This window comes from Agelaius phoeniceus, chromosome 30, assembly GCF_051311805.1.
Source record: "Agelaius phoeniceus isolate bAgePho1 chromosome 30, bAgePho1.hap1, whole genome shotgun sequence".
Classification (NCBI taxonomy): Eukaryota; Metazoa; Chordata; class Aves; order Passeriformes; family Icteridae; genus Agelaius; species Agelaius phoeniceus.
Window position 1 is genome coordinate 5,750,312 of NC_135294.1, and position 27,252 is coordinate 5,777,563.

The window sequence follows — 27,252 nt, forward strand, 5'->3', positions numbered from 1 at the left end:
CGGGGGTGTGTCCCGGTGGTCCCGAGGGTGTGTCCCGGTGGTCCTGGGGGTGTGTCCCGGTGGGTCCCGGGGATGTGTCCCGGTGGGTCCCGGTGGTCCCGGGGGTGTGTCCCGGTGGTCCTGGTGGGTCCCGCTGGGTCCCGGGGGTGTGTCCCGCCCGGTGCCCGGGGCGGTCCGGCCGTGCCGCTGCCCTCGCTGTCCCCGCCCCGGCCCGGCCGGTGCCGCCCATTTCCGCCGGGCGGAGCCGCCCCTCGGCCCCGCAGCGGCCCCGCCGCCAGCGCCCGCCCGGCCCGGCCCGGCCCCGGCCCCGCTCGCTCCGGTGCAGCCCCGCCATGGCGGGCGGCCCGGCCGCGCTCGCCCTCGGTACGTGCGGGGCTCAGCCCAGCCCGGCCCGGCCCAGCCCGGCTCGGTTCGGCTCGGCTCGGCTCGGCCCGGGGGGCTCCGCGCCCCCAGCCCCAGCCGGACCCCGGAGCGGGGCGGCCCCGAGGGCTCGGGGGGCTCTGCGGGTGGGTTCTGGGGGTCGCTCCGTGAATCGCGGGACTGCGGTGAAAATCCTATAAAAATCCTATAAAAACCCCGTAAAATTCCCCCGCGCGGGCGCTCCCGAAGTTCGCTCCCTGTGGGAAAGGCGCCTTCGCCGCGACGCGTGAGTACGGCCGCGGTCAGACGCTTAATTAGAGCGGCTAATTAGGGCTGGGGGCTAATGAGAGTTGCAGGGGGGGTGCCGAGGGAAGGGGGCGGTGGGGAGCGGGGGCGCTCCGGGCTGGAGCGCGGCGATGCCGGGACGGGACGGGAGCGGGGATGCTCCGGGGGAAGGACGGACGGACGGACGGACGGACGGACGGATCGATCCCGGTGCGGGCGGCTGGAGCTCGGCTGGCTTTGTCTCGCTGTCCCCGCCGGTGGCACCCAGCCGCAGCTCCGGTATCCCGGCGGGAAAGCGGCCGCGCTTGGCCCCGCTCCAGCGCCCGGTGCTGCCGCGCTGTGTCCCGCTCCGAGCGTCCCCCGGTGGCTCCGAGCGTCCCCCGGTGGCTCCGAGCGTCCCCCGGTGGCTCCGGCGCCGTGTCCCGGTCCTGCTCCTCCTCCGAAGCTCCTCCGGTGGCTCCAGCGCCGTGTCCCGGTCCTGCTCCTCCACCGAGGCTCCCCCGGTGGCTCCGAGCGTCCCCCGGTGGCTCCGGCGCCGTGTCCCTGCTCCCGGGGCTCATCCCGAGCTCCCGTGTCCCGTTCTCTCCCGCTCCCGCCCGTTCCCGTGGCTCCGCGTCTCTCTCCGGTGGCGCTGCTCGCCCTCGGGGGGCTGAGCCGCGGTTCCCCGGCAGTTCCCGGGTGGGATCCGGGTGGGATCGGAGCCCTCGGGCCGTGGGGAAGGGAAGGGAAGGGAAGGGAAGGGAAGGGAAGGGAAGGGAAGGGAAGGGAAGGGAAGGGAAGGGCTTCGGGTCCCTGCAGCGCGGGGCTGGAGCCCAGCGGGGATCGCGACCGGGGGGAATCTCGGGAGACGCCGTGGGAAGAAGCGAGCCGGGAATTATCGGGAATTATCGGGATGGAGCTGCTGGAAGCGCGGTGGGAAGGTTTGGGAGTCCCTCGGAGGGAGAGACTCCCGGAGATTCCTGGAGAACGGGGTGGGATGGGCTGGAATGGGGGTGGGAATGGGGCTCGAGCAGGGATTGTCCGAGTGCCCAGGGGGTGCCCGGTGTCCCCAGGCTGGGCATGGAGAACTTCCCAAGGGCCAGGATCGGGGATGAGGGCTGGGCTGCCCACGGAGAGGAGCTGGGAACGAGGAACCGGAATGCCAAGGGATGGATGCCCTTGGGGGTGGATGCCCCATTGATCCCACCAGAATGCCAAGGGATGGATGCCCTTGGGGGTGGATGCCCCATTGATCCCACCAGAATGCCAAGGGATGGATGCCCTTGGGGATGGATGCCCATTGATCCCACCAGAATGCCAAGGGATGGATGCCCTTGGGGATGGATGCCCACTGATCCCACCAGAATGCCAAGGGGTGGATGCCCACTCGGAACCCCAATGCCAGGGGGATGGATGCCCCCCGAATGCCCAGGGGATGGACGTCCTCTGGGATGGACGCCCACTGATCCCACTGGAATGCCAAGGGATGGGTGCCCATCCAGAACCAGAATGCCCACAGGGATGGGTGACCACTGATCCCACTGGAATGCCAAGGGGATTGATGCCCACTCAGGACCAGAATGCCCAGGAGATGAGCACCCACTCAGAGCCAGGATGCCCACTCAGGAATGGAGTGCCCAGGGGATGGATGCCCACTGATCCCATCAGGATGCCAGGGGGATGGATGCCCACCCAGAACTGGAATGCCAAGGGATAGATATCCACGGGGATGGATGCCCACTGATCCCACTGGAATGCCAGGGGATGGATGCCCACCCAGAACCAGAATGCCCAGGGGATGGATGCCCATGGGGATGGATGCCCACTGATCCCACCGGAATGCCAAGGGATGGATGCCCACTGATCCCACCAGGATGCCCACAGGGATGGACACCCACTGATCCACCAGAATGCCAAGGGGGATGGATGCCCACTCAGAACCAGGATGCCCAGGGGATGGACGCCCACTCAGAACTGCAGTGCCCAGGGGATGCCCACTCATTCCCCTGGAATGCCAAGGGATGGATGCCCACTGATCCCACCAGGATGCCCACAGGGATGGACGCCCACCCTTCCCACCAGGATGAGCCATTCCCCAAAATCCCAAGAGTGGAGGCGCATTCCCCAAAAAAACCCAGAACACACAAAGCCCCAAGCTGGGAAAAATGGGAAGAGTTGGGATGAGAATGGATTGGTGATGGAACTTCCGTGGGAGGAGGATCCCCGAGGTCTGTGAGGAAACCAGGGAAGCCCTGGATGGATCCCTGAAGCTCCAGTGGATCCCCAAAGCCCAGGAAGGTCCCTGAAGCTCTGGTAGATCCCTAAAGCCATGGAGAGTCCTTGAAGCTCTGGTGGATCCCTGATCCGTGGTAGATCCCTGAGGCCATGGTGGATCCCCGAAGCCCTGGATGGATCCCTGAGTTTGTGGTGGATCCCCAAAGCTCTGAGTGCATCCATGAAGCCGTGGTGGATCCCCAAAGTCCTGGTGGATCCCTGAAGCTGCATTGGGTTCCTGGAGCTGTGGTGGATCCCAGAATTTCTGTTGGATCCCTAAAGCTGTGGAGAATCCCCAAAGCCCTGGATGGATCCTTTTGGGTTTTTTTTCTTCCTTTAAAAAATCTTGGAGAATTTTCCTTAAAAATCTCCAAGGGGTCACTCAAGGGAGGGTCATTCCTGCCACGACCCCATAATTCCACCCCCACTGGGAATTCCAGCATTTTCCATAAAAATCTTGGAAAATTTTCCTTTAAAAATCTTTTTCCTTAAAAATTTTAGAGATCTTTCCTTTAAAATCTTTTCCCTTCAAAATCTTTGAGATTTTTCCTTAAAAATCTCCAAGGGGTCACTCAATGGGGGTCATTCTTGCCACGACCCCATAATTCCACCCCCACTGGCAATTCCTGCATTTTCCTTAAAAATCTTTGAGATTTCTCCTTAGAAATCTTGGAGATTCCGCCTTAAAAATTTTGGAAATTTCTCCTTAAAAGTTTTGGAGATTTCTCCTTAAAAATCTTGGAGATTTCTCCTTAAAAATCTTGGAGAATTCGCTTTAAAAATCTTGGAGATTTCTCCTTAAAAATCTTGGAGATTTTTCCCTTACAAATTTCCTAAAAATTCCTTCGTTTTCCTTCAAAACCTCGGGGCGGTTTTGCCGACCCTAAATCCCCCCCTTGGGGTTTTTGGGGTTTTTTTGGTGGGGTTTTTTGGGGTCAGGGCGTGTCTGACCCCGTTGTCCCTCCCCAGGTGTCCTGCTGGCCGCGTGCCACGCGCTGGACAACAGCACGGCCGGCCGGAGCGGTGAGTGCCCAGCGGGAATTTTGGGTTTTTTGGGGGTTTTTGGGGTTTTTTGGGGTTTTTTGGGGTTTTTTGGTGTCCCACCCTTCCTCTTCATGGGGTTACGGGGCCCTGGGTGGGATCCTGGGCCTGATGTCTGGGGGGGAAACCAGGAATTGGTTCCTGCTCACAAAAAAAAAGGGTTTATGGTCCCAGAAACAAAGGCGGTTTGGTCCCTCAAAAAAGGGTTTATGGTCCCAAAAACAAAGGGGTTCTGGCCCTAAAAAACAAAGGGTTTCTGGCCCCAAAAACAAAGGGTTTCTGGCTCCCAAAAGGAAAGGTTTTGGCCCCAAAAACAAAGAGTTTCTGGCTCCCAAAAGGAAAAGTTTTGGCCCCAAAAGGAAAGGTTTTGGCCCCAAAAGAAAGGGTTTCCCTACAAGGAAAGGGTTTCCAGAGGAACCCCTAAAAATCTCCTCAGTGCTGGGGACACAGGGACACCCCAGAGTGGCTTTTCCAGAACTGGGGACACAGGGACACCCCAGGGTGGCCTCTTCCCAGTATTGGGGACATCCCAGGGTGGCTCTTCCAGCTCTGGGGACATGGGGACACCCCAGGGTGGCCTCTTCCCAGTGTTGGGGACACCCCAAGGTGGCTCTTCCAGAACTGGGGACACGGGGACACCCCAGGGTGGCTTTTCCCAGCACTGGGGACACGTGGACACCCCAGGGTGGCTCTTCCAGCTCTGGGGACATGGGGACACCCCAGTGTGTCCCACCCTAGGACCCCTCAGAGCCGGGGACACCCCAGGGTGGCTTTTCCCAGCTCTGGGGACACGGGGACATCCCGAGCCCACCCCACATCCCAGGCTTTGATCCAAGCCCCCTTTGGGGCTGCCGTAAATCCGGGCCTGGAGCCGGGGGTGGGTTCGGAAGTGCCTGGATCCCAAACAATCCCAGCAGGAAATTCCCTCCCGGGGATAATTCAAACCAGGGGGGTTTAATGGGGTTTAATGGGAAACAGGAGCGGGGCTGGGCTCCCTCCTCCTCCTCCTCCTCCTCCCTTCTGAGCTCTTTAGGAAATTCCTGAGGGATTATTGAGGCAGGACCCAGCTGGGATCTTTGGGGTGGCTGCACAGAGATCCCAAAATAAACCCTAAAGCAGCCCTGCTTGCCCTTGGGATGGGAAATCTCCCTTTGGGGTGGGAAACCTCCTTTTTGGGGTGGGAAATCTCCCTTTGGGGTGGGAAAAATCCTTTTGGGGTGAGAAATGGGAAACCTGCTTTTGGGGTGGGAAATCTGCTTTTGGGGTGGAAAAAAACTCCTTTTGGGATGGGAACTCTCCTTTTAGGATGGGAAACCTGCTTTTGGGATGGGGAAAAATCTCCTTTTGGGCTGGGCAATCTCCTTTTGGGGCTGAGACATCTTTTGGGGCTAGGAAATCTCCCTTTTGGGGTGGAAAAATCTCCTTTTGGGGTGGGGGAAAATCTCCTTTTGAGGCTGGGAAATCTCTTGGGGTGGGAAAAGCTTTTGGGATGGGAAATCTCCTTTTGGGGTGGAAAAAACTCCTTTGGGGGTGGGAAATCTGCTTTTGGGGTGGGAAATCTTTTAGGATGGGGAAAACTCATTTTGGGGGTGGGAAATCTCCTTTTGGGGTGGGAAAAACTCCTTTTGGGATAGGAACTCTCCTTTTGGGATGGGAAATCTTTTGGAATGGGAAATCTCCTTTTGGGGTGGGAGGGAGCCCAGCCCCGTGTCCCTCCTGTCACCCCGAGGCTGCTGCCACCCCTTTTCTCTCTCCCCAACCCCTCCTGGGGGCTGCTCCCCCATTTTTTTTTTGGGAGGATTTTCCCCAAAATCCCCTTTTCTCTCCTCGTTTTCCCCCAGCCCCGGTGGCGGCGGCGGTGAGGTCGCACTTCAACGAGTGCCCCGACTCGCACCGGCAGTTCTGCTTCCACGGCACCTGCCGCTTCCTGGTGCAGGAGGAGAAACCCGCCTGCGTGTGAGTGCCTAAATCCCCTAACCCCGAAATTACGGGGGCAGGAGAATCTTGTGTGAGTGCCTAAATCCCCTAACCCTGAAATTATGGGGGCAGGAGATACCTGTGTGTGAGTGCCTAAATCCCCTAACCCCAAAACTGTAGGGTCAGGAGAAACCTGTGTGTGAGTGCCTAAATCCCCTAACCCCGAAATTACGGGGGCAGGAGATACCTGTGTGTGAGTGCCTAAATCCCCTAACCCTGAAATTATGGGGGCAGGAGAATCTGTGTGAGAGTGCCTAAATCCCCTAACCCTAAACTGTGGGGTCACATCCCTCAAAACTATGGGATCAGGAGGAGAAACCCACCTGTGTGTGAGTGCCTAAATCCCCTAACCCCGAAACTGTGGGGTCACTGTGCTGGGGAGACCCCAAAACTCTGGGTTTGGGGTTCCAGTGATCCCAAAACTTCAGGCTGACCTGTTCTGTGTCCCCAGGTGTCACTCGGGGCACATGGGGACGCCCTGACCTGCTCTGTGTCCCCAGGTGTCACTCGGGGTACGTGGGGACACTCTGACCTGCTCTGTGTCCCCAGGTGTCACTCGGGGCACATGGGGACACCCTGACCTGCTCTGTGTCCCCAGGTGTCACTCGGGGTACGTGGGGACGCGCTGTGAGCACGCTGACCTGCTGGCCGTGGTGGCAGCCACCCAGAAGAAGCAAACCATCACAGCCCTGCTCGTGGTGGCCGTGGTGGCCTCGGCCCTGCTCGTCACCGTCTGCGTCCTGGTCCAGTGAGTGCCACTGGGGACTTCCTGGGGACAGCCCGGGACAAGGGACCCCGACCCCGTCCCTGTCCCCATTCCCTATCCCCGTTCCGTATCCCTGACCCTGTCCCTGTCCCCATTTCCTATCCCTGGCCCTATCCCTGTCCCCTATCCCAATCCCTCTCCCCATCCCTGTGTCCCTGTCCCCATTCCTCATCCCCATCCCATTCCCTGTCCCCATTCCCTGTCCCCATCCTTGTCCCCATTCCCTATCCCTGGCCCTGTCCCTGTCCCCTATCCCAATCCCTCTCCCCATCCCTGTGTCCCTGTCCCCATTCCTCGTCCCCATCCCATTCCCTGTCCCCGTCCCTGTCCCCATCCCTGTCCCCGTTCCGTATCCCTGTCCCTGTCCCCAGTACTATCTCCAACCCAGTTCCTGTCTCCATTCCCTGTCCCTCTGTCCCTATTTCCCGTGTCCCCATCCCTGTCCCCATTCCCTGACCCTGTCCCTGTCCCCAACCCCATCTCCAACCCCATCCCTGTGTCCTCATCCCCATTCCCTGTCCCTGTCCCTGTCTCTGACCCGGTCCCTGTGTCCCCATTCCCTGTCCCCGTCCCCATTCCCTGTGTCCCCATGTCCCCATTGCTGTCCCCAGCTGCTGTCGCCTGCGGAAGCGCTGGCCCTGGCCTTGTCCCTGTCCTGGCTGGTGCCGCGAGCCCGGAGCCGGCCCCGAGAAACCGGGGGGGCTCCTCAAGGGGGGAGCGTCCTGCTGCCACAGCGAGACAGGTGAGGGACACCTGGGACACCTGGGGACACCTGGGAACATCCATGGGACAGGGGAGGGACACCTGGGGTGGGGGACACCTCCTTCTGCCACAGCGAGACAGGTGAGGGACACCTGGGGACATCCATGGGACAGGGGAGGGACACCTGGGGTGGGGGACACCTCCTTCTGCCACAGCGAGACAGGTGAGGGACACCTAGAACACCTGGGGACACCTGGGACAGGTGGGGGACACCTGGGGACATCCGGGATACCTGGGGACATCCATGGGACAGGGGAGGGACACCTGGGGACACCTGGGGACACCTGGGACAGGTGGGGGACACCTGGGGACACAGGGGACACTTGGGACCAGTGAGGGGACACCCATGGGACAGGGGAGGGACACCTGGGGTGGGGGGCACGTCCTGCTGCCACAGTGAGACAGGTGAGGGACACAGGGGACACCTGGGGACACCTGGGGACATCCATGGGATACCTGGGGACACCTGGGACAGGTGGGGGACACCTGAGGACACTGGGACAGGGGAGGGGACACCTGGGAGAGGTGGGGGACAGCTGGGACAGGGGAGGGGACACAGGTGACACCCTGGTGTGTAACCGCTGCCATTCCCATCCCCACAGGTGTGTGACAGACCCGGGACCACCTGGGGACACCTGGGGACCCCCCCAGGACCGTCCCCCCCCCCCCCTTCGGATCCTTTTTGGGGCGTTTTCCCCTTTTCCCGCCGTTTCCCCGGGGTTCTCCCTCGACTTTTGGGTCGTTTTCCCGGGGTTTCTCAAACCCAAATATTTGGGATTTTAACCCAAACCCCCGCCAGGATGGGGATTTATTTTTCTACAGAAAAAAAACAAAAAAACCCAAATCCGGCTCATTTTTGGGGACAAATCCCAGCTTTTTATTAATAATAAATGAATTTAAATCCCAGGAAACCTCCTCGGGCTGGAGGCACAGCCTTAATTCCCCCTTAGTAACCAACCCAGAGCTTTTCCCTCTGTTTTGGGGTTGTTTTTGGGGTTGTTTTGGGGTTTTTTGTTTTGTTTTTTTTTTTTTTTTAAGTCATGGTTACTCTCATGTCTTCTGTATATGTTGCACTGAAAGTTAATATTTAATGTTTTAATTTATTTCGCCTGGTTTAAATTAATTTTGATTCCTATAAAGATGTTCTTGTCATTGCCTGGTCTTGTGGTTTTTTGTTTTTTGGTTTTTTTTCCCATCCTAAAAACCTGGGTTAGAGTTATTTAAGTGACGTAAAAACAATTTATTTTTTTTTCAAAAAAATTCATGGTTTGGGTTTTTTATCGGGGAAATATTTGGGAAGGAGATGCTGAATCCCACAGCTGGGAGTGGGGGGGGGGATATTCCCAAATTCCCAAATTTTCATCCCAAATTTTCAAGCCCTCATGCCCTGATAATGAACTCAGCTCCATTTTCCAATAATTTTATCCCAAATTTTCAAGCCTGATATTCCAATAATGAACTCAACCCCATTTTCCCATTATTTTATCCCAAATTTTGAAGCCCGGTTTTGGGATCAGCGTCAAGTTCCCAGATTTTCATCCCAGATTTTGAAGCCCTGGTGAACCAGTTTAGGCCCCGTTCTGGGGGCAGGTTCGGGGTGGTTTTGGGGCAATTCCTGGTGGTTTTGGGGCAATTCCCGGCAGTTTTGGGGGATTCTCCGTGGTTTTGGGGGCATTCTCAGCAGTTTTGGGGCGGGTTTGGGGCGGTTCCCGTTGATTTTGGGGCAGTTCCCAGCAGCTTTGGGGCCGGGTTTTGGGGCGGTTCCTGTTGATTTTGGGGCGGTTTTGGGGCGGTTCCCGGAGGGTTTGGTTCACTCCCAAATGGTTCTGACACCAAAAAAAACGGTTCTTACCCCAAAAGCAGGGTCCTGACCCCAAAAGGAGGGTTCTAACCCCAAATGGAGGCTCCTGACCCCCAAAAAAGAGTCCTGACCCCAAAAGGAGGGTCCTGACCTTTAAAAGGGAGCTCTGATCCCACCGTGGATGTCCCACCATGGGTGTCCCCAGGTGTCACTTGTGGTGCAGGTAGAAGGCAGTGGTGGCACTGGGGATGTCCCCAGGTGTCACTTGCGGTGCAGGTGGAACACGGTGGTGGCACCAGGGATGTCCCCAGGTGTCACTTGCGGCGCAGGTGGAACGCGGTGGTGGCACTGGGGACGTCCCCAGGTGTCACTTGCGGCGCAGGTAGAAGGCAGTGGCGCTCGGGGATGTCCCCAATCCCAGATGTCCCCAGGTGTCACTTGCGGCGCAGGTGGAAGGCAGTGGTGGCACCAGGGACGTCCCCAGGTGTCACTTGCGGTGCAGGTGGAAGGCGGTGGCAGTGATGAATGTCCCCAATCCCAGATGTCCCCAGGTGTCACTTGCGGCGCAGGTAGAAGGCGGTGGTGGCACCAGGGACGTCCCCAGGTGTCACTTGCGGCGCAGGTGGAAGGCGGTGGTGGCACCAGGGACGTCCCCAGGTGTCACTTGCGGCGCAGGTGGAAGGCGGTGGTGGCACCGGGGATGTCCCCAGGTGTCACTTGCGGCGCAGGTAGAAGGCGGTGGCGCTCGGGGGCGGTGCCAGGCCCAGCGGCTCGTCCGGGCCCGTGGCCGTGCTGAGGAAGAGCCCGGGGAAGGCGGCGGCCTCGAAGGTGTGCGTGGAGCCCCCAAAGGTCTTGTAGAAGGTGAAGGGCGTGGCCCTGTCCTTGTCACCCGAGAACAGCTCCAGCAGCCCCACGTCCTGCCGGGCAGGGGACACAAAATGGTGGCACCAAATGGTGGCAGCAGTGGCATGGGGGACAGCCGTGGCACCACCTCGAGGAACCCACACAGACCCAATTTCCAGGTGACCCCAACTCCAGGTGACACCATGCCCAGGTGACCCCAGCTCCAGGTGATCTCATCTCCAGGTGACCCCACCTCCCAGTGACGCCATGCCCAGGTGACCCCACCTCAAGGAACCCCCATCTCCAGATGCCAACAACATCAGGACCACACCCCCAGGTGACCACACCCCCAGGTGATGCCATCATCACCCCACCCTGGGGAATCCCCACTTCCTGGTGGCCCCGCCTCCAGGTGACACCGCTTTGGGATGACGCCACTCCCGGGTGCCCCACCTTGGGCTGACCCAGCCCTGGGTGCCCACCACACCTTGGGATGGCCTTTCCCAGGATGTCCACCTTGGGCTCCCCACCTTGGGCTGACCCACCTCTGGGTGCCCTCACCTCACCTTGGCTCACCCACCTTGAGCTGAGCCATTTTTGGGTCCCCACCACCCCAGGGTGTCCCCACTTTGAGCTGACCCACCTTGAGTTGTTGATCCACCTTGATTGACCCACCTGGATGGACCCAAATTGAGCTGACCCACCTTGGGTTGACCCACCTTGGATTGACCACCTTGACTGACCCAACTTTGGGTCCCAGCCACCTCTGGATGTCCCCACCTTGATTGACCCACCTAAGACTGACCACCTTGGATTGACCCAACTTGTGTTGACCAACCTTGAGTTGACCCACCTGGACTGACCACCTTGGATTGTCCACCTTGACTGACCCACCTAAGATTGACCACCTTGGATTGACCCAACTTGTGTTGACCAACCTTGGGTTGCCCACCTTGAGTTGAACCCAACTTGGGTTGACCCACCTTGCCTTGACCCATCTCAAGCTGTCCCACCTTGGCCTGTCCCACCTTTGTGTCCCCCACAGCCCCACATTGAGTCCCCCATGTCCCCCGTGCCACCCCCGTGTCCCCGTGTCACCTCCAGGCTCAGCCGGGGCTCGGGGCCGGTGCCACAGGACAGGGCGCGGGTGCCACCACGGATGCCCACGATGAGGGGACAGCGCCGGCGCTCCAGGTGCCGGTTGGGGACAACGCTGATGGGCTCTGTGGGACACGGGGTGTCACCGCTGTGCCCCCATGGATTGTCACCCCTGTCCTCCTTGAGGGACATCCATGGACTGTCACCCCTGTCCCCCCAGGTTTCACCCATGGATTGTCACCCCTGTTTCCCCCCAGGGTGTCACCCATGGATTGTCATCCCTGTTTTCCCCCAGGGTGTCACCCATGGATTGTCACCCCTGTCCCCCCAGGTGTCACTCGTGGATTGTCCCCCCTGTCCCCCCAGGGTGTCACCCATGGATTGTCCCCCCTGTCCACCCCCCAGGCGTCACCCACGGATTGTCATCCCCCCGGGTGTCACCCCTGCTGTGTCACCGCTGTCCCCCGAGTGTCACCCACCTTCCTGGGCGGCGTTGGCCACCTGCAGGCTGGTGGCCACCAGGCGGCCGTCGCGCAGGCACAGCCCCTGCTGCTCCGTGTCCCGCAGCACGTAGTGGTACGGCTGGGGCTGGGGCTGCGACGTCGGGCGCACGCCCACGGAGGGCACTGTCACCTCTGGGGACACGGGGACAGCGGCAGGGACAGGTGAGACACGGGGATGGACGGGCAAGGACACGGGACACGAGGAATCGGGGACGGACAGGTAAGGGCATGGGACATGGGGATGGACAGGTGGGACATGGGGACACGGGGACATGGGGACAGCAGGACAGACGGGGGGACATGGGGATGGATGGGTAAGGACATGGGACACGGGGACGGACAAGTGGGGATGTGGGACATGGGGACATCACAGGGACATGGGGATAGACAGGTGGGGACATGGGCACAGACGGGTGGGACATGGGACATGGGGACAGATAGGTGGGACATGGGGACAGACAGGTGGGACATGCCTGGTGGGGGCACCACAAGGATATGGGGGCATGGGGATGTGGGGACATGGGGACACAGAGGTGTGGGGGACATGGGGACATCACAGGGAAATGGGGATGTGGGGACGCAGGGACATGGGAGCATCACAGGGACGTGGGGACATGGGGATGTGGGGACACAGAGGGGACACCCAGAGGATGTGGCACATGAGGACATCACAGGGACACAGGGACAGGGACACGGGGACAGGGACACGGGGACACCTGCACTCACCTGTCCCCAGGAAGTCATCGAACAAGGCCACCATGTCGGGGTCGATGACACCCTCGACCGTGTCCCAGCTCCCCGCCATGACCCCCAGGCGGTGTCCCTGGGGTGTCCTTCTGCGGGGACAGAGGGGTCAGGGCAGGTGACACCGGGGAGGGGGAGAGGTGACACTCCCTGGCACAAGGCAGGGGACAACGCTGTCCCTACGTTGTCCCCACGATGTCCCTATGCCATCCCCACACTGTCCCCACGCTGTCCCCACTCACCTAAGGGCAGCTCTGGATGCGCGTGACATGGCTGGGCCTGTGGAGATGGTGGCACAGGTGGCACAGGTGGCACCGCGTGCCAGCAGGATTGTCCCCGAGCTTGTCCCTGTCCCCGGAGCAGCACCTGTGGCTGTGTCACCTCCCGGGATCCTGTCCCGTGTCTCTGGGCCGTGTCCCCGTGGGTGACAGTGGCTTTATCGAGCCGGACGGGGTGGGGACAGAGCCCGCCCTGGTAATTGGCAGGGGAGGTGACGGTGACACCGAGCAATGGCAAAATGCCACCTGCTGCTGGTGTCCCAGTGATGCCTGCGGTCACCGTGGCGGGGATGTCCCCTGTGCCATCCCCTGTGCCGTGTCCCCTGTCCCATGGTGCCATCACCTTGTCACCATTGTCACCATGACTGCTGTCCCCAAGGTGCTGTGAGCACCGTCCCCAAACTCCCATGTGCCCTGTCCCCAGTGTCCCCAGTGTCCCATCCCTGTGGTCCCTTGTCCCCAAGGCCCTGTGTGCCCTGTCCCCAAGGTCCCACATCTCCTGTCCCCAAGGTCTTGTGTGCCTTGTCCCCATGATCCCATGTGTTCTGTCCCCTTGGTGACCTGTCACCAAAATGCCACCTTCCCTGTCCCTGCTGTCCCCCACTCCCTGTCCTCAAGATCCCATGTGCTCTGTCCCCTTGGGGACCTGCCCCCATGGTCCCACCTCCCCTGTCCCCACAGTGTCCTGTCCCCAAAATCCCGCGTCCCTTCTCTCTGTTGTCCCCCATTCCCCGTCCCCATGGTGACCTGTCCCCAAAGTGCCACATCCCCTGTCCCTGCTGTCCCCCACTCCCTGTCCCCACAGTCTCCATGTTCCCTGTCCCCAAAGTCCCACCTTCCCTGTCCCTGTTGTCCCCCGCTCGCTGTCCCCACACCCCGTGTGCCCCCTGTCCCCCGTGTCCCCCGTGTCCCCCGTGTCCCCCGTGTCGCGCTGTCCCTGCGCTGTCCCCGGGCGGCCCCGCGGGATCCGGGAAGGGGCCGCGTCACCCCCGCCCGTTGGGGACGTCCCGTTCTGTCCCCATCGCGCGGGTGGCGCAAGAGCGGCCACTCCGCCGCGGTGACACATCCAGCGGGGCCACCAGCCCCGCCCTGTCCCCGCCGTGCCACCCGTGTGCCACCACCCGTGTGTCACCCACACTCGGGCACCGCTGGCCTCGGCATCTCTTTATTCCCGCACCGGAGCTCGGGGAGGATGTGGCTGTCCCCAGGGGGATGTCGCTGTCCCCAGGGGGATGGCACCGCGCCGCGGGGGCGGCTGTCGCTGTCCCCAAGGGCATGGCACTGTCCCCAAGGGGATAGCACGCCCCGGAGAAGGGGGGATGGCACGGTCCCGGATGGATGTCACCGTCCTGGGGAAGATGTCACCGAAGAGCGAGGATGTCACCCTCCCTGCGTGAGGATGTCGCCATCCTGGGGGGGGGATGTCACCATCCGCAGGGGGATGGCACCATCCTCAGGGGGGATGTCACCTCCCCAGAGGGATGTCCCCATCCTGGGGGTGATGCCGCCCTCCCTAGGATGGCGCCACCGCCTTGGGGACCCCGCTGTCCCCGCGCGGGGGCCGGGGGACCTCAGCAGAGCTGGAAGTAGAAGTCGAGCAGGTGGGAGGTGACATCGCAGTGGCGACAGAGCGCCAGGGGCTGGTGGCCGCGCGGGGACGTGCACAGGAACCAGCCGGGGTGCGCGGCCGACTCGAAGCGCCACAGCCCGTCCCGGTAGGAGCGGAAGAAGGTGAAGGCGGCCGCGCTGTCACCGGCGCGGGGCAGCTCCCGGATGTCCACGTCCTGCGGTGACACCCCCGTGTCACCCGCGGGGACAGCGCCCGGGCACCGCGGGCACCGTGTGCCAGCGCCGTGGTGCGACGCGGGCACGGCCTGCGATGTCCCCGTCCCACAGTGTCCCATCCCCGTGTCCCCAGGCGTCCCCTCCCCACGGTGTCCCGTCCCCAAAACTTTTGTGTCCCCATCCTCATCACCACCCCCACGGTGTCCCCATCTCTTTAGGTGTCCCCAGCCCTTTGATGTCACCATTCTCTTGGCATCCCCATCCCCGTGATGTCCTCATCCCTTCGATGTCACCATCCCTCTGCTGTCCCCATTCCCACGGTGTCCCCATCCCCATTCGTGTGATGTCCCCATCCCCTTGGCATGCCCGTCCCTGTCCCCTCGTTGTCCCTTCGCTATCCTCGCTGTCCCCTCACTGTCCCCTCGCTATCCCCACGCTGTCCCCTCGCTATTACCACTCTCCCCCGCACTGTCCCCTCCCTGTCCCCTGTGCTGTCCCCTCGCTGTCCCCACCTGCAGCCGCAGCCGGGGTTCTCCGGCGGGGCCGCGCTCGGTGCGGAGGCAGCGGGAGCCGTGCCGGACGCTCAGGATCACCGGCAGCCGGGCGGGCTCCAGGGCGCGGTTGGGCACCCAGAACACTTTCTCTGCGGGTGGGTGACACGGGGACCCTCAGCGCGTGTCCCCACGCCCGTCCCCACGCCTGTCCCCTCGCGTGTCCCCGTGTCACCTTCCAGCGCGGCGTTGGCGCCCTGCAGGTGCCCGGCCACCAGCTGGTCATCGCGCAGGTACAGCGACCTCTGGTTCACGTCCCACAGCCTGGCGGGCAAAGCGGGGACAGCGGTGCCACCGCTCGGTGTCACCCCCGTCCCGTGCCACCCCCGCTGTCCCCCGCCACCCCCGGGCTGTCCCTTACCGGTACTGGAACACCTTGGTCTGCAGCGCGGGCGCGTGGCAGAGGGCGAAGCCTTCGGCCTCTGCGCGGAGGAAGAGGAGGGCGAGGCTGAGGGCGGCCACCCGGAGAGCCCCGCGCCCCCTGCCCGCGCCCCCCGAGCATTGGGGACCCCTCCCGGTGGCACCGGCCGTGCCAGGCGCTCCGTGTCCCCTCCGGGCCGTGCGCGAGGTCCCCGGGCAGCGCTCACCCATGGGACCCCCGGTTCTGCTGAGACCCCGGCTCCGGTGCAAACTCGGCTCCGGTGCGACCCCCGGCTCCTGTAGGACCCCCGGTTCCGCTGGGACCCCCGGTTCCGCTGGGACCCCCGGCTCCTGTGACTCCCCTGCCTCCGCTGTGACACCCCCGGCTCTCTGAGACCCCCGGCTCCGGTGCTACCCCCGGTTCCAGTGGGACCCCCGGCTCCGGGCGCTGCTGGCGGCGGAGAGGAAGGGAGGAAGGAAGGAAGAAAGTTGCCGGTGGTGTTGCCACACTCCTGAGAAGGGCGCGCCCCGCCCCCGCCATTGCTCAGCACCCCCACGGGGTGACAACCGAGGGGACACATGCCGGGGGTTGGGAGGTGACAGCGCGACACGCATGGAGACACGAAGACCCCCGCGATGGCTGTGGCGGGGCTCGAACTCATGATCTCCGCAACGAGAGAGCGGCGCCCTCCCCGCTGCGCTGCGCAGCGCGCATGCGCGCTGCGGGAGCGGTGGGAAGCGCGCAGGGGCGGCGTGGGGAGCGCTGAGTGGCCGTGGGTGTTGCGCATGCGTAAAGCGAGGCGCGAAGCCGCAAGGCGCTAACAGGGCGCCGCGGGCAGCACTGCGCGTGTGCTGAGGGTGCGGCGCATGCGAGGTGAGCAGGGTGAGGCGCTGGCGCATGCGTAGAGCGCCCCCGGTGGGAGGGCAGGAGGGACCATGGCGGCGCCGTGGGAAGCGCTGAGGGCGACGGTGGCCGCAGTGCTATTGCTGGGCTGGGGCGCGCACGGGCTCTACTTCCACATCGGAGAGACCGAGAAGCGCTGCTTCATCGAGGAGATCCCCGATGAGACCATGGTCATCGGTGCGGGCGGCGGCGGGGAGCACCGGGAATGGCGGGGGGCGTGAGGGGGGAACGGGAGAGACCACTGGGAATGGCGGGGGGGGGAGCGGGAGAGACCACCGGGGGGATTCACGGGGAGCGGGAGGAACCACTGAGGGGCTCGGGGGGGATCAGAGCCCACCGGGCACGGGGGTCGGCTCTGACGCCCCTGTGCTCGCTCGGTGCCAGGCAATTACCGGACGCAGCTGTGGGACAAACAGTCCGAGTCCTTCCTGCCCTCCACCCCCGGGCTGGGCATGCACGTGGAGGTCAAGGACCCCGACGGAAAGGTGAGGGGGGTTTGGGCACCTCGTGGGCACGGGGAGGTGTTCCTGGGCATCCCCTGGGCATGGGGAGAGGTCCATGAGGGGATTTGGGTGCCCCCCTGGGCACGGGGAGGGGTCCCTGGGCATGGGGAGGGGACCATGAGGGGGTTTGGGCACCCCTCCGGGCACGGGGAGGGGTTCCTGGGTGGGGTTTGGGCAATCCCCAGGCTGTGCCCCAGCGCCCAGGGCAGTGACAGTGGCCCCACGGGATGCCAGTGGCTGTGCCCGTGGCCCTGACGCTGTCCCCGTTGGCACAGGTGGTGATGTCGCGGCAGTACGGCTCCGAGGGGCGCTTCACGTTCACGTCGCACACGCCGGGCGAGCACCAGATCTGCCTGCACTCCAACTCCACCCGCATGGCGCTCTTCGCCGGGGGCAAGCTGGTAATAATGCCCTGGAACAGCCTGGCACGGCCCTGGGACACCCTTGGGGATGGCCCTGGGGATAGCCCTGTGCCCTCAGCCCATGCCAGCCCTGGGGATGTGCCAGTGCTGGTGCTCTCCCCAAGGCCGTGCCAGCCCTAGTGCCAGTGCTGGTGACAGCTGTGTGCCCTCCCTGTGGCTGTGCAGTGCTGGTGCCATGGTGGAGCTATGGTTGGTGCCATGGCTGGAGATATGTTTGGTGCCATGCTTGGACCATGGTTGGTGCCATGGTTGGATCTATGGCTGGATCCATGGTTGGTGCCATGGTTGGATCCATGGCTGAATCCGTGGTTGGAGCCATGGTTGGATCCATGGCTGAATCCATGGTTGGAGCCATGGTTGGATCCATGGCTGGATCCATGGTTGGTGCCATGGTTGGATCCATGGCTGAATCCATGGTTGGTGCCATGGTTGGAGCCATGGTTGGAGCCATGGTTGATGTCATTACTGGTGCCATGGTTGGATCCATGGCTGAATCCATGGTTGGAGCCATGGTTGGAGCCATCGTTGCAGCCATGGTTGGATCCGTGTTTGGTGCCATGGTTGGATCCATGGCTGGAGCCATGGCTGGAGCCATTTTTGGCGCCTTGGTCGGACCCATGATTGGTGCCATGTTTGGCGCCATTACCGATGCCATGTTTGCCATGTTTGGGAGCCGTGCTTGTAGCCATGGTTGACACCACAGCTCCAGCTTGCCATGGTTGGTGCCATTACTGGATTCGTGGTTGTTGCTATGGTTGGAGCCGTGGTTGGTGCCAGCCCCGGTGCCAGCCCGTGCCCTGTCCTGCAGCGGGTGCACCTGGACATCCAGGTGGGCGAGCACACCAACAACTACCCCGAGATCGCTGCCAAGGACAAGCTGACGGAGCTGCAGCTCCGCGCGCGCCAGCTGCTCGACCAGGTGGAGCAGATCCAGAAGGAGCAGAACTACCAGAGGGTCAGTGGGCACCTTTCGGGGTCAAACCGTGGGCTTTGGGGTCACCAGGGGGCTTTGGGGGGTTTTGGGGTGAATCCGTGGGGTTTGAGGTGAATCCACGGGTTTTGATGTGAATCTGTGGGGTTTTGGGGTGGATTTATGGGGGTTTGGGGTGAACCTGCAGCTTTGGGGTGAATTTATGGGATTTTGGTGTGGATTTATGAGATTTTGGGGTGAATCTTTGGGGTTTTTCCCCTCAGTACCGGGAGGAGCGGTTCCGCATGACGAGCGAGAGCACCAACCAGCGCGTGCTCTGGTGGTCCATCGCCCAGACCGTCATCCTCATCCTCACCGGCCTCTGGCAGATGCGGCACCTCAAGAGCTTCTTCGAGGCCAAGAAACTCGTCTAGTCCCCCAAAACCCCCTCGGGGGGCACCCCAAAATCCACCCTCACCCCGGGGAGTACCCCAAAACCCACCCCCATCCTGGGTCCCTTCTGGGACCCCAAACCCATCCCACCCACCCTGGGGTGCTCCCTGCGGATTTTGGGGTGCCCTGCCTGCCATGGCGGGAGCAGAGAAGGGCCACCCCCCAAGGTGGTTTTTTTGGGGGGGAAATAAAGGTTTTTTTGTTCCACCAAGAGTTGTCGCTGCGTTTTTGGGGTGGGGAGGGAGTCGTGGCGCTCCAAGCATTCAGCTGCTGCCCAAAACCGGGCGTTTTCACCCCAAAAATCCACCCCGGGTTGGATTTTTGAGGTGTCGGGGGTGCTGTCAGTCCTCCACCGCCAGGGGGCGCTCTCAGCCGCGCTGGCGGCGCTCTGGGCGCGCCACCGGAAGTCGGTGGGCGGGGCCTCGCGGCCGGAAGTGCGTGCGCGGTGGGGCCAAGATGGCGGCAGAAATGGAAGCGAAGGGATTCGAGCACATGGGGCTGGACGGGCGGCTGCTGAGGGTGAGCGGGAACGGGGCCGGGAGGGGTTCGGCCGGGGAGAGCGGGGGATTGGAGGGCGGCGATCGCCGGGGTGCCGGGAGGGCTGAGGGGTTCCTCTGAGGGGAGGGATCGGGGCGGTTTGGGGGCAGAAGGGATGGGGACGCGGGGGTTGTGGGGTCGCTCTGGGACCCTCTGAGGGCACGGGGACACTGGTGTCCCTTCAGGGGTGGGGGGCCTGAGGGGACACCGGAGTCCCCTGGGGTGGAGGGACACTGGGGATTGTCCCCATGGGGAGCGTGTGTCCATAAGGGGACACTGGAGACTGGGACTGTCACCATGGCGCTGTCCCCATGGTGACAGCCATCGCTGTGCCCGCAGGCGGTGGCGGAGCTGGGCTGGGCAATGCCCACGGCCATCCAGGCCCGCGCCATCCCGCTGGCCATGGAGGGCCGGGACCTGCTGGCCCGGGCCAGGACGGGCTCGGGGAAAACGGGAGCGTACGGGCTGCCCGTGCTGCACAAACTGCTGAGCATCAAAGAGGTACTGGGGATACTGGGGGGCACTGGGGGAACTGGGGGATTGGGGGCACCGGGGGGGATGTGGGCACTGGGGTGTACTGGGAGGCACCAGGGTGTACTGGAGGCCACTGGGGCTGACCCTGCTGTCCCCCACGTGTCCCCAGCGGTGCCCTGGGCAGGGCAGGGCTGATGTCCCCGTGCCCCCAGTGACCCCAGTGTCCTCTGTGTGTCCCCAGGCGTCCCCAGCCGTGCCCCAGGCCGTGCGGGCGCTGGTGCTGGTGCCCTCGGCGGAGCTGGCACGGCAGGTGGGGCAGACCCTGCGCCGCCTGGCCGCCTTCTGCGCCCGCCAGCTGCGCGTGGCCGAGCTCTGCGGCCACTCGGACCTCGCTGACCAGCGGTCAGTCACCCCCTGGTGTCCCCAGCCACACCCTGGTGTCCCTGAGCTGCCCTCCTGTGTCCCCAGGCTGTGGTGGGCACACATGGCCGTGTCCTGGCACACCTGGCCGGGCACAGCCTGACCCTGACCCCTCCCTGGGTGTCCCCTCAATGCCCTGGGTGTCCCCTCAATGTCCCTGACCCCTCCCTGGCTGTCCCCTCAATGTCCCTGACCCCTCCGTGGGTGTCCCCAGGCCGGTGCTGATGGAGCAGCCGGACATCGTGGTGGGCACCCCGGGCCGTGTCCTGGCACACGTGGCCGGGCACAGCCTGGCACTGCGGCCCTGGCTGGAGGTGCTGGTGCTGGACGAGGCCGATCTGCTGCTGTCCTTCGGCTTCGGGGACGACATCCGCGCCCTGCTCTGGTGGGGACACACGGGGGACAGCCAGGGGACATGCGGGGACACAGAGAAGGACACGGGGGGACAGGCAGGGGACGCAGAGAAGGACACCGGGGGACAAGGAGGGGATACTGGGGGGACACCTGGGGAGACAGTGAGGGGACAACCAGGGGGAACAGTGGAGGTGACAATGGGAGGGGACACCCAGGGGACAGCCAGGTGGGACAGTGGGGGGGACACTGGAGGGACAGGGAGGGACAATGTGGGAGTACGGGGGGGACGCAGGGACAGTAGGGGGGACAATGGGAGGGGACACCAGGGACAGGCAGGGGACACCAGGGAGACGGGGGGGAAACCAAGGGGACACCCAGGGGACATGGAGGGACAGTGCAGGGGTCCAGGGTGGGACACAGGGACAGTCAGGGAGACACGAATGGGACAACGGGAGGGACATGGGTGGGTCTTTGACATTTTGGGGTTCCCTGAGAGGTTTTAGGGGGCGCTGGAGTTTTGGGTCTTTAAGGTTTTGTGGGGCACTGAAGGGTTATGGGGGTTCTGAGCGATTCTGGGGCACTCAGAGGGATTTTGGGGTGCCTGGGGGGGGTTTTGGGGTGCCCCTGACCCCCCGTGCCCCCCCAGCCACCTGCCCAAGATCTACCAGGCCCTGCTGGTGTCGGCCACCCTGAACCCCGAGCTGGAGGCGCTGCAGGAGCTGGTGCTGCACAACCCCGTGAGAAATCTGGGGCATTTGGGGCATTTTGGGGGGTCTGGAGTGAGCTTTGGGGGTTCTGCAGTGGGCACAGAGATGGAAAACACCGGGATTTGGGAACACCATCCCCCATTTCCCATCCCTGGGAATTCCAGTTCCCCAATGGCCGTTTTGGGATTTTAACCCCAAATCCCCAATTCCAGGTGCAGGTTCTCCCCCCAGAGCCCCGTTTGCTGGGCAGTTCCCATTTCCAGCAGTTCCCCAATGCCCATTTTGGGATTTTAACCCCAAATCCCAATTCCAGGTGCAGGTTCTCCCCCTAGAGCCCCATTTGCTGGGCAGTTCCCATTTCCAGCAGTTCCCCAGTGCCCAATTTTGGGATTTTAACCCCAAATCCCCAATTCCAGGTTCATGTCCTGCCCCCCGAGCCCCGTCTCCCGGGCAGTTCCCATTTCCAGGAGTTCCTCAATGCCCAATTTTGGGATTTGGCAGTTCCCCAGTGCCCAGTTTTGGGATTTTAACCCCAAATCCCTGTTCCAGGTGCAGGTTCTCCCCCCAGAGCCCCGTTTGCTGGGCAGTTCCCATTCCAGCAGTTCCTCCATGCCCAATGCCCAATTTGGGATCTGGCAGTTCCCCAGTGCCCAATTTTGGGATTTTAACCCCAAATCCCAATTCCAGGTGCAGGTTCTCCCCCCCGACCCCCGTCTCCCGGGCAGTTCCCATTTCCAGCAGTTCCCCAGTGCCCAATTTTGGGATTTTAACCCCAAATCCCCATTCCAGGTTCATGTCCTGCCCCCCGAGCCCCGTCTCCCGGGCAGTTCCCAGCTGCAGCAGTTCCTCAATGTCCAATTTTGGGATTTTAACCCCAAATCCCCATTCCAGGTCCAGGTTCTCCCCCCCGAGCCCCGTCTCCCGGGCAGTTCCCAGCTGCAGCAGTTCCAGCTGTGCTGTGCCACAGAGGAGGACAAGTTCCTGCTGCTGGCGGCGCTGCTGAAGCTGCGGCTGCTGCGGGGCCGGGCCCTGCTCTTCGTGGGCAGCCTGGCTCGGGCCTTTAGGGTCAAACTCTTCCTGGAGCAGTTTGGGATCGCTGCCTGTGCCCTCAACCCACAGCTGCCTGCCCGGTCACGGTGAGTCCTGGTGGGTTTGTGGGGTGGGGTTTGTGGGAATTGCCTTGTGAGTCCGAAATTCCTGGGTTTTCACATGATCCCAGTGGTTTCTGAGAGGAAAGAACGGGGTGGGATTTATGGGGTGAGAATTCCCGTTTGTGTCCTCAACCCACAGCTGCCTGCCTGCTCCTGGTGGGTCCTAGGGGATTTATGGGGTTTATGGGGCGGGGTTTATGGGATTTCCTGGTTTTGTCCTCAACCTGGTGCTGCCTGTGAGATCCCAGTGAGTTCTGGTGCGATTTATGGGGTGGGGCTTATGGGAAGTCCTGTTTGAGTCCTAAATTCCTGGGTTTTCACCTGATCCTAGTGGTTTCTGAGGGGGGAGATAATGGGGTGGGATTTATGGGGTGGGATGGGAATTCCCATTTGTGCCCTCAGTTGCCAACGGGCTGGGAATTATGGGATGGGATGGGAATTCCCATTTGAATTCAGCCTGCTGCTGCCTGTGAGGTCCTGGTGAGTGTGGTGGGGTTTGTGGGACGGGGTTTGTGGGACGGGGTTTGTGGGGTGGGGTTTGTGGGAATTCTTGTTTGTGCTCTCAATTCCTGTCCTTGTCCCGGATGCCTGGTGACACTGGGGATGTCCCTGGTGGCACTGAGCTGTCCCTGTCCCACAGGTGCCACGTCATTGCCCAGTTTAACCGGGGTCTCTACGATTACATCGTGGCCACCGATGAGGAGGGGCCGGCAGAGCCCCCCCGGCACCGCCCGCGCAAGGGGGGCACGGCCAGGTCAGACTGGGGACACTGGGGTGGCACTGGGGACATTGGGGACATTGGGGTGGCACTGGGGACAGCCAGAGTCCTCCTAGAACCATCAGCACAGGGGGGGCACGGCCAGGTCAGACTGGGGACACTGGGGACACTGGGGTGGCACTGGGGATAGCCAGGGGACAGCCAGGTCAGTCTGGGGGTAGCAGGGACACTGGGGTGGCACTGGGCACACCCAGGTCAGACTGGGGACATTGGGGACACTGGGGACAGCCAGGTCAGCTTGGGGACAGCAGGGTGGCACTGGGGACTGGGGGTGGCACTGGGGACTGCAGGCTGGCACTGGGGACTCAGACCCATGTGCCCTCAGGAAGGGTGACAGGAAGGGACAGTCCCTGCGGTGTCCCCCTGTCCCTGACCGTCCCCGTGTTGCTCCAGGAAGGGTGACAAGAAGGGTGACAAGAAGGGACAGTCCCCGCAGTGTCCCCAGGACCCCGAGTTCGGGGTCTCTCGTGGCATCGATTTCCAGAACGTCGCCGCCGTCATCAACTTCGATGTCCCCAGCTCGGTGGAGACCTACATCCACCGCGTGGGCAGGTGTGGCACCGGGGCCACCAGGGCCACCACTGTGTCCTCAGGGTCACCAGGGCCTTTGGGGGTCACAACTTCAATGTCCCCAACTCAGTATTGTCCTACATCCACCGCGTGGGCAGGTGTGGCACTGGGGCCACCAGGGCCACCACTGTGTCCTCAGGGTCACCAGGGCCTTTGGGGGTCACAACTTCAATGTCCCCAACTCAGTATTGTCCTACATCCACCGCGTGGGCAGGTGTGGCACTGGGGCCACCAGGGCCACCACTGTGTCCTCAGGGTCACCAGGCCCTTTGGGGGTCACAACCTCAGTGTCCCCAATTTGGTATTGTCCTACATCCACCGCGTGGGCAGGTGTGGCACCGGGGCCACCACGGCGTCACCAGGGTCACCTGGGTGTCCCCAGGGGTCTCAGGGTGTTCCCACACGCTCTGGTGTCCCCAGGGTGTCCCCACGGTCCCTGCTGTCCCTGTCCCCATGGTCCCTGTGTCCTTGTCCCCAGGGTGTCCCTGTCCCCATGGTCCCTGTGTCCCTGTCCCCACGGTGTCCCCACACTGTCCCTGTCCCCAGGGTGTCCCTGTCCCCATGGTCCCTGTGTCCCTGTCCCCACGGTGTCCCCACACTGTCCCTGTCCCCAGGGTGTCCCTGTCCCCATGGTCCCTGTGTCCCTGTCCCCACGGTGTCCCCACACTGTCCCTGTCCCCAGGACAGCCCGTGGGGACAGCCCTGGCACGGCGCTGACGCTGGCACTGCCCGACGAGCTCGAGGGGCTGCGGCGCATCGAGGACACGCTGGCAGCAGGTGGCACTTGGGGACTCTGGGGGGGTCTGGGAGCCTTGGGGGACACTGGGGGGGTTTGGGGACACTGAGGTGACACTGAGGTGTCCCCACAGAGAACGGGCAGTCCATGCTGCAGCCCTACGAGTTCCGCATGGAGGAGATCGAGACGCTGCGGTACCGCTGCAGGGTGAGGGGACACCGGGGGGACACCAGGGGGACACTGAGGGGACAGGCCTGTCCCTGCTGTTCCCAGCGATGTTCCCAATGCCCCATTAATGCCCCCAGTGTCCCATCAATGTCCCCAGTGTCCCATTAATGTCCCCAATGTCCCCAGGACGCCATGCGTGCTGTCACCAAGCAGGCCGTGCGTGAGGCGCGGCTGCGGGAGCTGCGCCAGGAGCTGCTCAACTCCGAGAAGCTCAAGGTGAGACCCCAAAAACCCCAAAATTTATGATAAAACCCCCAAAATGGGATTAAAAAACCAAACAAAATCAAACAAAATTGGGGTAATTGGGGTAAAACCCCTAAAATTTGGGATAAAACCCCCAAAATTGGATAAAAAAACCAAAACAGGGGTAGAATCCCTAAAAAATGGGATAAAACCCCTAAAATTGGGGAAAAAACTCAAAATGAGGATAAAACCCACAAAATTAGGATAAAAACCCCTAAAATGGGGATAAAAACCCCAAAACTGAGATAAAACCACCCAAAATGGGATTTAAAAAACCCAAAATTGGGATAAAAACCCCAAAATGGGATTTAAAAAACCCAAAATTGGGATTAAAACCCCGAAATGGGAATAACCCACCCCCCCCCCAAAAATGGGGATAAAAACCCCAAATCCTTTTGGGATTTCCTCCCCAACCCCTCCATTTTAACCTTGATTTTTGCCATTTTAATGACTCGGGGGGAGGGATTTCCCTGCTTCAATTAACAAATTATTGATTAATTCTCAAGAAAGGATTCATGAAGGACTAATTAAGGGTTAATTAATGAATTTCAGGTGTATTTTGAGGACAATCCCCGGGACCTGCAGGCGCTGAGGCACGACCGGCCCCTGCACCCAGCCAATGTGCAGCCACACCTGGGCCACGTGCCCGAGTACCTGGGTACCAAAATGGGGCAAAAAGGGGGGAAATTGGGAAAAAATGGGGGAAAAATTGAAATTTGGGGAAAAAACGGGGAAAAAATGGGAAAAAAAATTGAAATTCTGGGGGAAAAAATGGGAAATGGGGAACCGGGGAAGTGGGAATGGGGTCAGCCCCACGTGGGCCACTGGGTACCAAAATGGGGCAAAAAAGGGGGAAATTGGGGAAAAATGGGGAAAATATGGAAATATTGGGGGAAAACGGGAAAAAATTGGAAATTTTGGGGAAAAAATTGGAAATTTTGGGGAAATTGGGGAAAAATGGGGAAAATATGGAAATATTGGGGGAAAACGGGAAAAAATTGGAAATTTTGGGGAAAAAATGGAGGGAAATGGGATTAAAATGGGGGGGAATGGGGGACATTGGGGCCTGGGGTGGGCAATGGGGTGAATTGGGGTTTTGGGGTGGGCAGTGGGGTGAATTGGGGCCCAGGGGTGATTTGGGGTAGGAAATGGGGTGATTGGGGCAGGCAGGGGTGGTTTTGGGGTGCATTAACCCCCTTGGTGCCCCCCAGTGCCCCCCAGTCTCCGCGGCATTGCTGACCCCAACCCCAAAAAGAGGAAAGGGCCCCGAGGGGCTGGAGCCCGGCACGGGGGGAAGAAGGTGAGGGACCCCAAATTCCCCCAAAATCCCCCAAATTCCCTCCCCAAAATTCCCACAAGATCCCCAAAATTCCCTCCCCAAAATTCCCCCCAAAATCCCCCAAATCCTCCCTAAATTCCCCCCTCTGCACTCCTCGGGGTCCTGCTGGAGGGGGGGGGGGGGGGGCACCAAGGTCCCCCCAAAGCCCTGAACCCTCAAATTCCCCCAAATGCCCCCTAAATTCTCCCCACAATCCCCCCAAACCCCCTGAACCCCAAAATCCCCACTGAAGCCCCAAATCCCCCCCCTGCAATTTCCCCCTGAACCCCCAAAATCCCCCATAAAAATCTCCCCCGAATTCCCCCGAATCCTCCTCACAAACTCCCCCAAATCCTTCCCAAAACCCCCCCCTGAACCCCCAAAACCTCCCCAGTTTACCCCAAACCCCCCCTGACCCCCCCAAATTCCCCCTGAACCCCCAAATTCCCCCTGACCCCCCCATTTTTCCTCAGCCCCGCGGCTCCGGGAATCCCCTGCAGAGCTTCAGATTCACCCGGCGAGGGAACAAACGGGGGGCAAAGGGCACCCCCTGAGAGCCTGGCACACCTGGGGGCACCCCCTGAGCACCTGGGGACACCCCCTGAGAGCCTGGCACACCTGGGCCACCCCCTGAGCCCCTGGGCACCCTCTGGGCACCTGGGGGCACCCCCTGAGAGCCTGGGCACCCCCTGAGCACCTGGGGGCACCCCCTGAGCACCTGGGCACCTCCTGAGCCACCTGGGGGCACCCCCTGAGAGCCCTGGCACACCTGGGGGCACCTCTGGGAGCACCCCCTGAGCCACCCAGGCACACCTGGGGACACCCCCTGAGCCCCTGGGGACATTGGTGTCACCCTCTGAGCCCCTGGGCACAGCCTGGGGTCACCGTGGCCACCCCCTTTGCCACCCTCGGGGCCCACCTGTCACCCCCTTTGCCACCCTCGGGGCCCACCTGTCACCCCCTGTGCCACCCTAGGGGCCCACCTGTCACCCCCTGTGCCACCCTGAGGCCACCACGGCCATGCTGTGCCCCCCGCCCCGGGGTTGGTGACAATTAAAGGTGCCAAGGAGCCGCTCCGGTGTCCCCTGGTGTCCCTTGGGCGCGGTGCCAGGTGCGTGACAGGGACACGGCAGGGAC

General features: G+C 62.0%; 4 protein-coding genes across 4 annotated transcripts; 3 read left to right on the plus strand and 1 right to left on the minus strand.

Moving 5' to 3' along the window:
* The first annotated feature begins 240 nt into the window (after positions 1 to 240).
* On the plus strand, positions 241 to 8,596 carry TGFA (transforming growth factor alpha). Its single transcript, XM_077191759.1, has 6 exons — positions 241 to 363; positions 3,868 to 3,921; positions 5,781 to 5,895; positions 6,515 to 6,664; positions 7,294 to 7,424; positions 8,047 to 8,596. Exons 1-6 carry the CDS (start codon positions 333 to 335, stop codon positions 8,052 to 8,054), a joined length of 489 nt encoding a protein of 162 aa, XP_077047874.1. The 5' UTR covers positions 241 to 332; the 3' UTR covers positions 8,055 to 8,596.
* Positions 8,597 to 9,950: 1,354 nt separating this feature from the next.
* On the minus strand, positions 9,951 to 16,179 carry LOC129131569 (uncharacterized). Its single transcript, XM_054650490.2, has 9 exons — positions 15,409 to 16,179; positions 15,223 to 15,311; positions 15,009 to 15,139; positions 14,288 to 14,495; positions 12,676 to 12,712; positions 12,384 to 12,525; positions 11,666 to 11,780; positions 11,187 to 11,311; positions 9,951 to 10,162 (listed from the first exon to the last, which is right to left on the minus strand). Exons 1-9 carry the CDS (start codon positions 15,636 to 15,638, stop codon positions 9,959 to 9,961), a joined length of 1,281 nt encoding a protein of 426 aa, XP_054506465.2. The 5' UTR covers positions 15,639 to 16,179; the 3' UTR covers positions 9,951 to 9,958.
* Positions 16,180 to 16,303: 124 nt separating this feature from the next.
* TMED4 (transmembrane p24 trafficking protein 4) lies at positions 16,304 to 18,810 on the plus strand. The gene is made up of 5 exons (XM_054650638.2): positions 16,304 to 16,488; positions 16,696 to 16,796; positions 17,090 to 17,215; positions 18,045 to 18,191; positions 18,431 to 18,810. Exons 1-5 carry the CDS (start codon positions 16,344 to 16,346, stop codon positions 18,578 to 18,580), a joined length of 669 nt encoding a protein of 222 aa, XP_054506613.1. The 5' UTR covers positions 16,304 to 16,343; the 3' UTR covers positions 18,581 to 18,810.
* Positions 18,811 to 19,019: 209 nt separating this feature from the next.
* DDX56 (DEAD-box helicase 56) lies at positions 19,020 to 27,189 on the plus strand. Its single transcript, XM_077191656.1, has 15 exons — positions 19,020 to 19,118; positions 19,476 to 19,637; positions 19,852 to 20,012; positions 20,245 to 20,415; positions 21,031 to 21,121; positions 21,983 to 22,227; positions 22,883 to 22,996; positions 23,414 to 23,572; positions 24,273 to 24,367; positions 24,460 to 24,533; positions 24,681 to 24,770; positions 25,350 to 25,455; positions 26,009 to 26,097; positions 26,589 to 26,684; positions 26,776 to 27,189. The coding sequence occupies exons 1-14, from the start codon at positions 19,056 to 19,058 to the stop codon at positions 26,667 to 26,669; spliced, it is 1,701 nt and encodes a 566-aa protein (XP_077047771.1). The 5' UTR covers positions 19,020 to 19,055; the 3' UTR covers positions 26,670 to 26,684; positions 26,776 to 27,189.
* Positions 27,190 to 27,252: the final 63 nt, after the last annotated feature.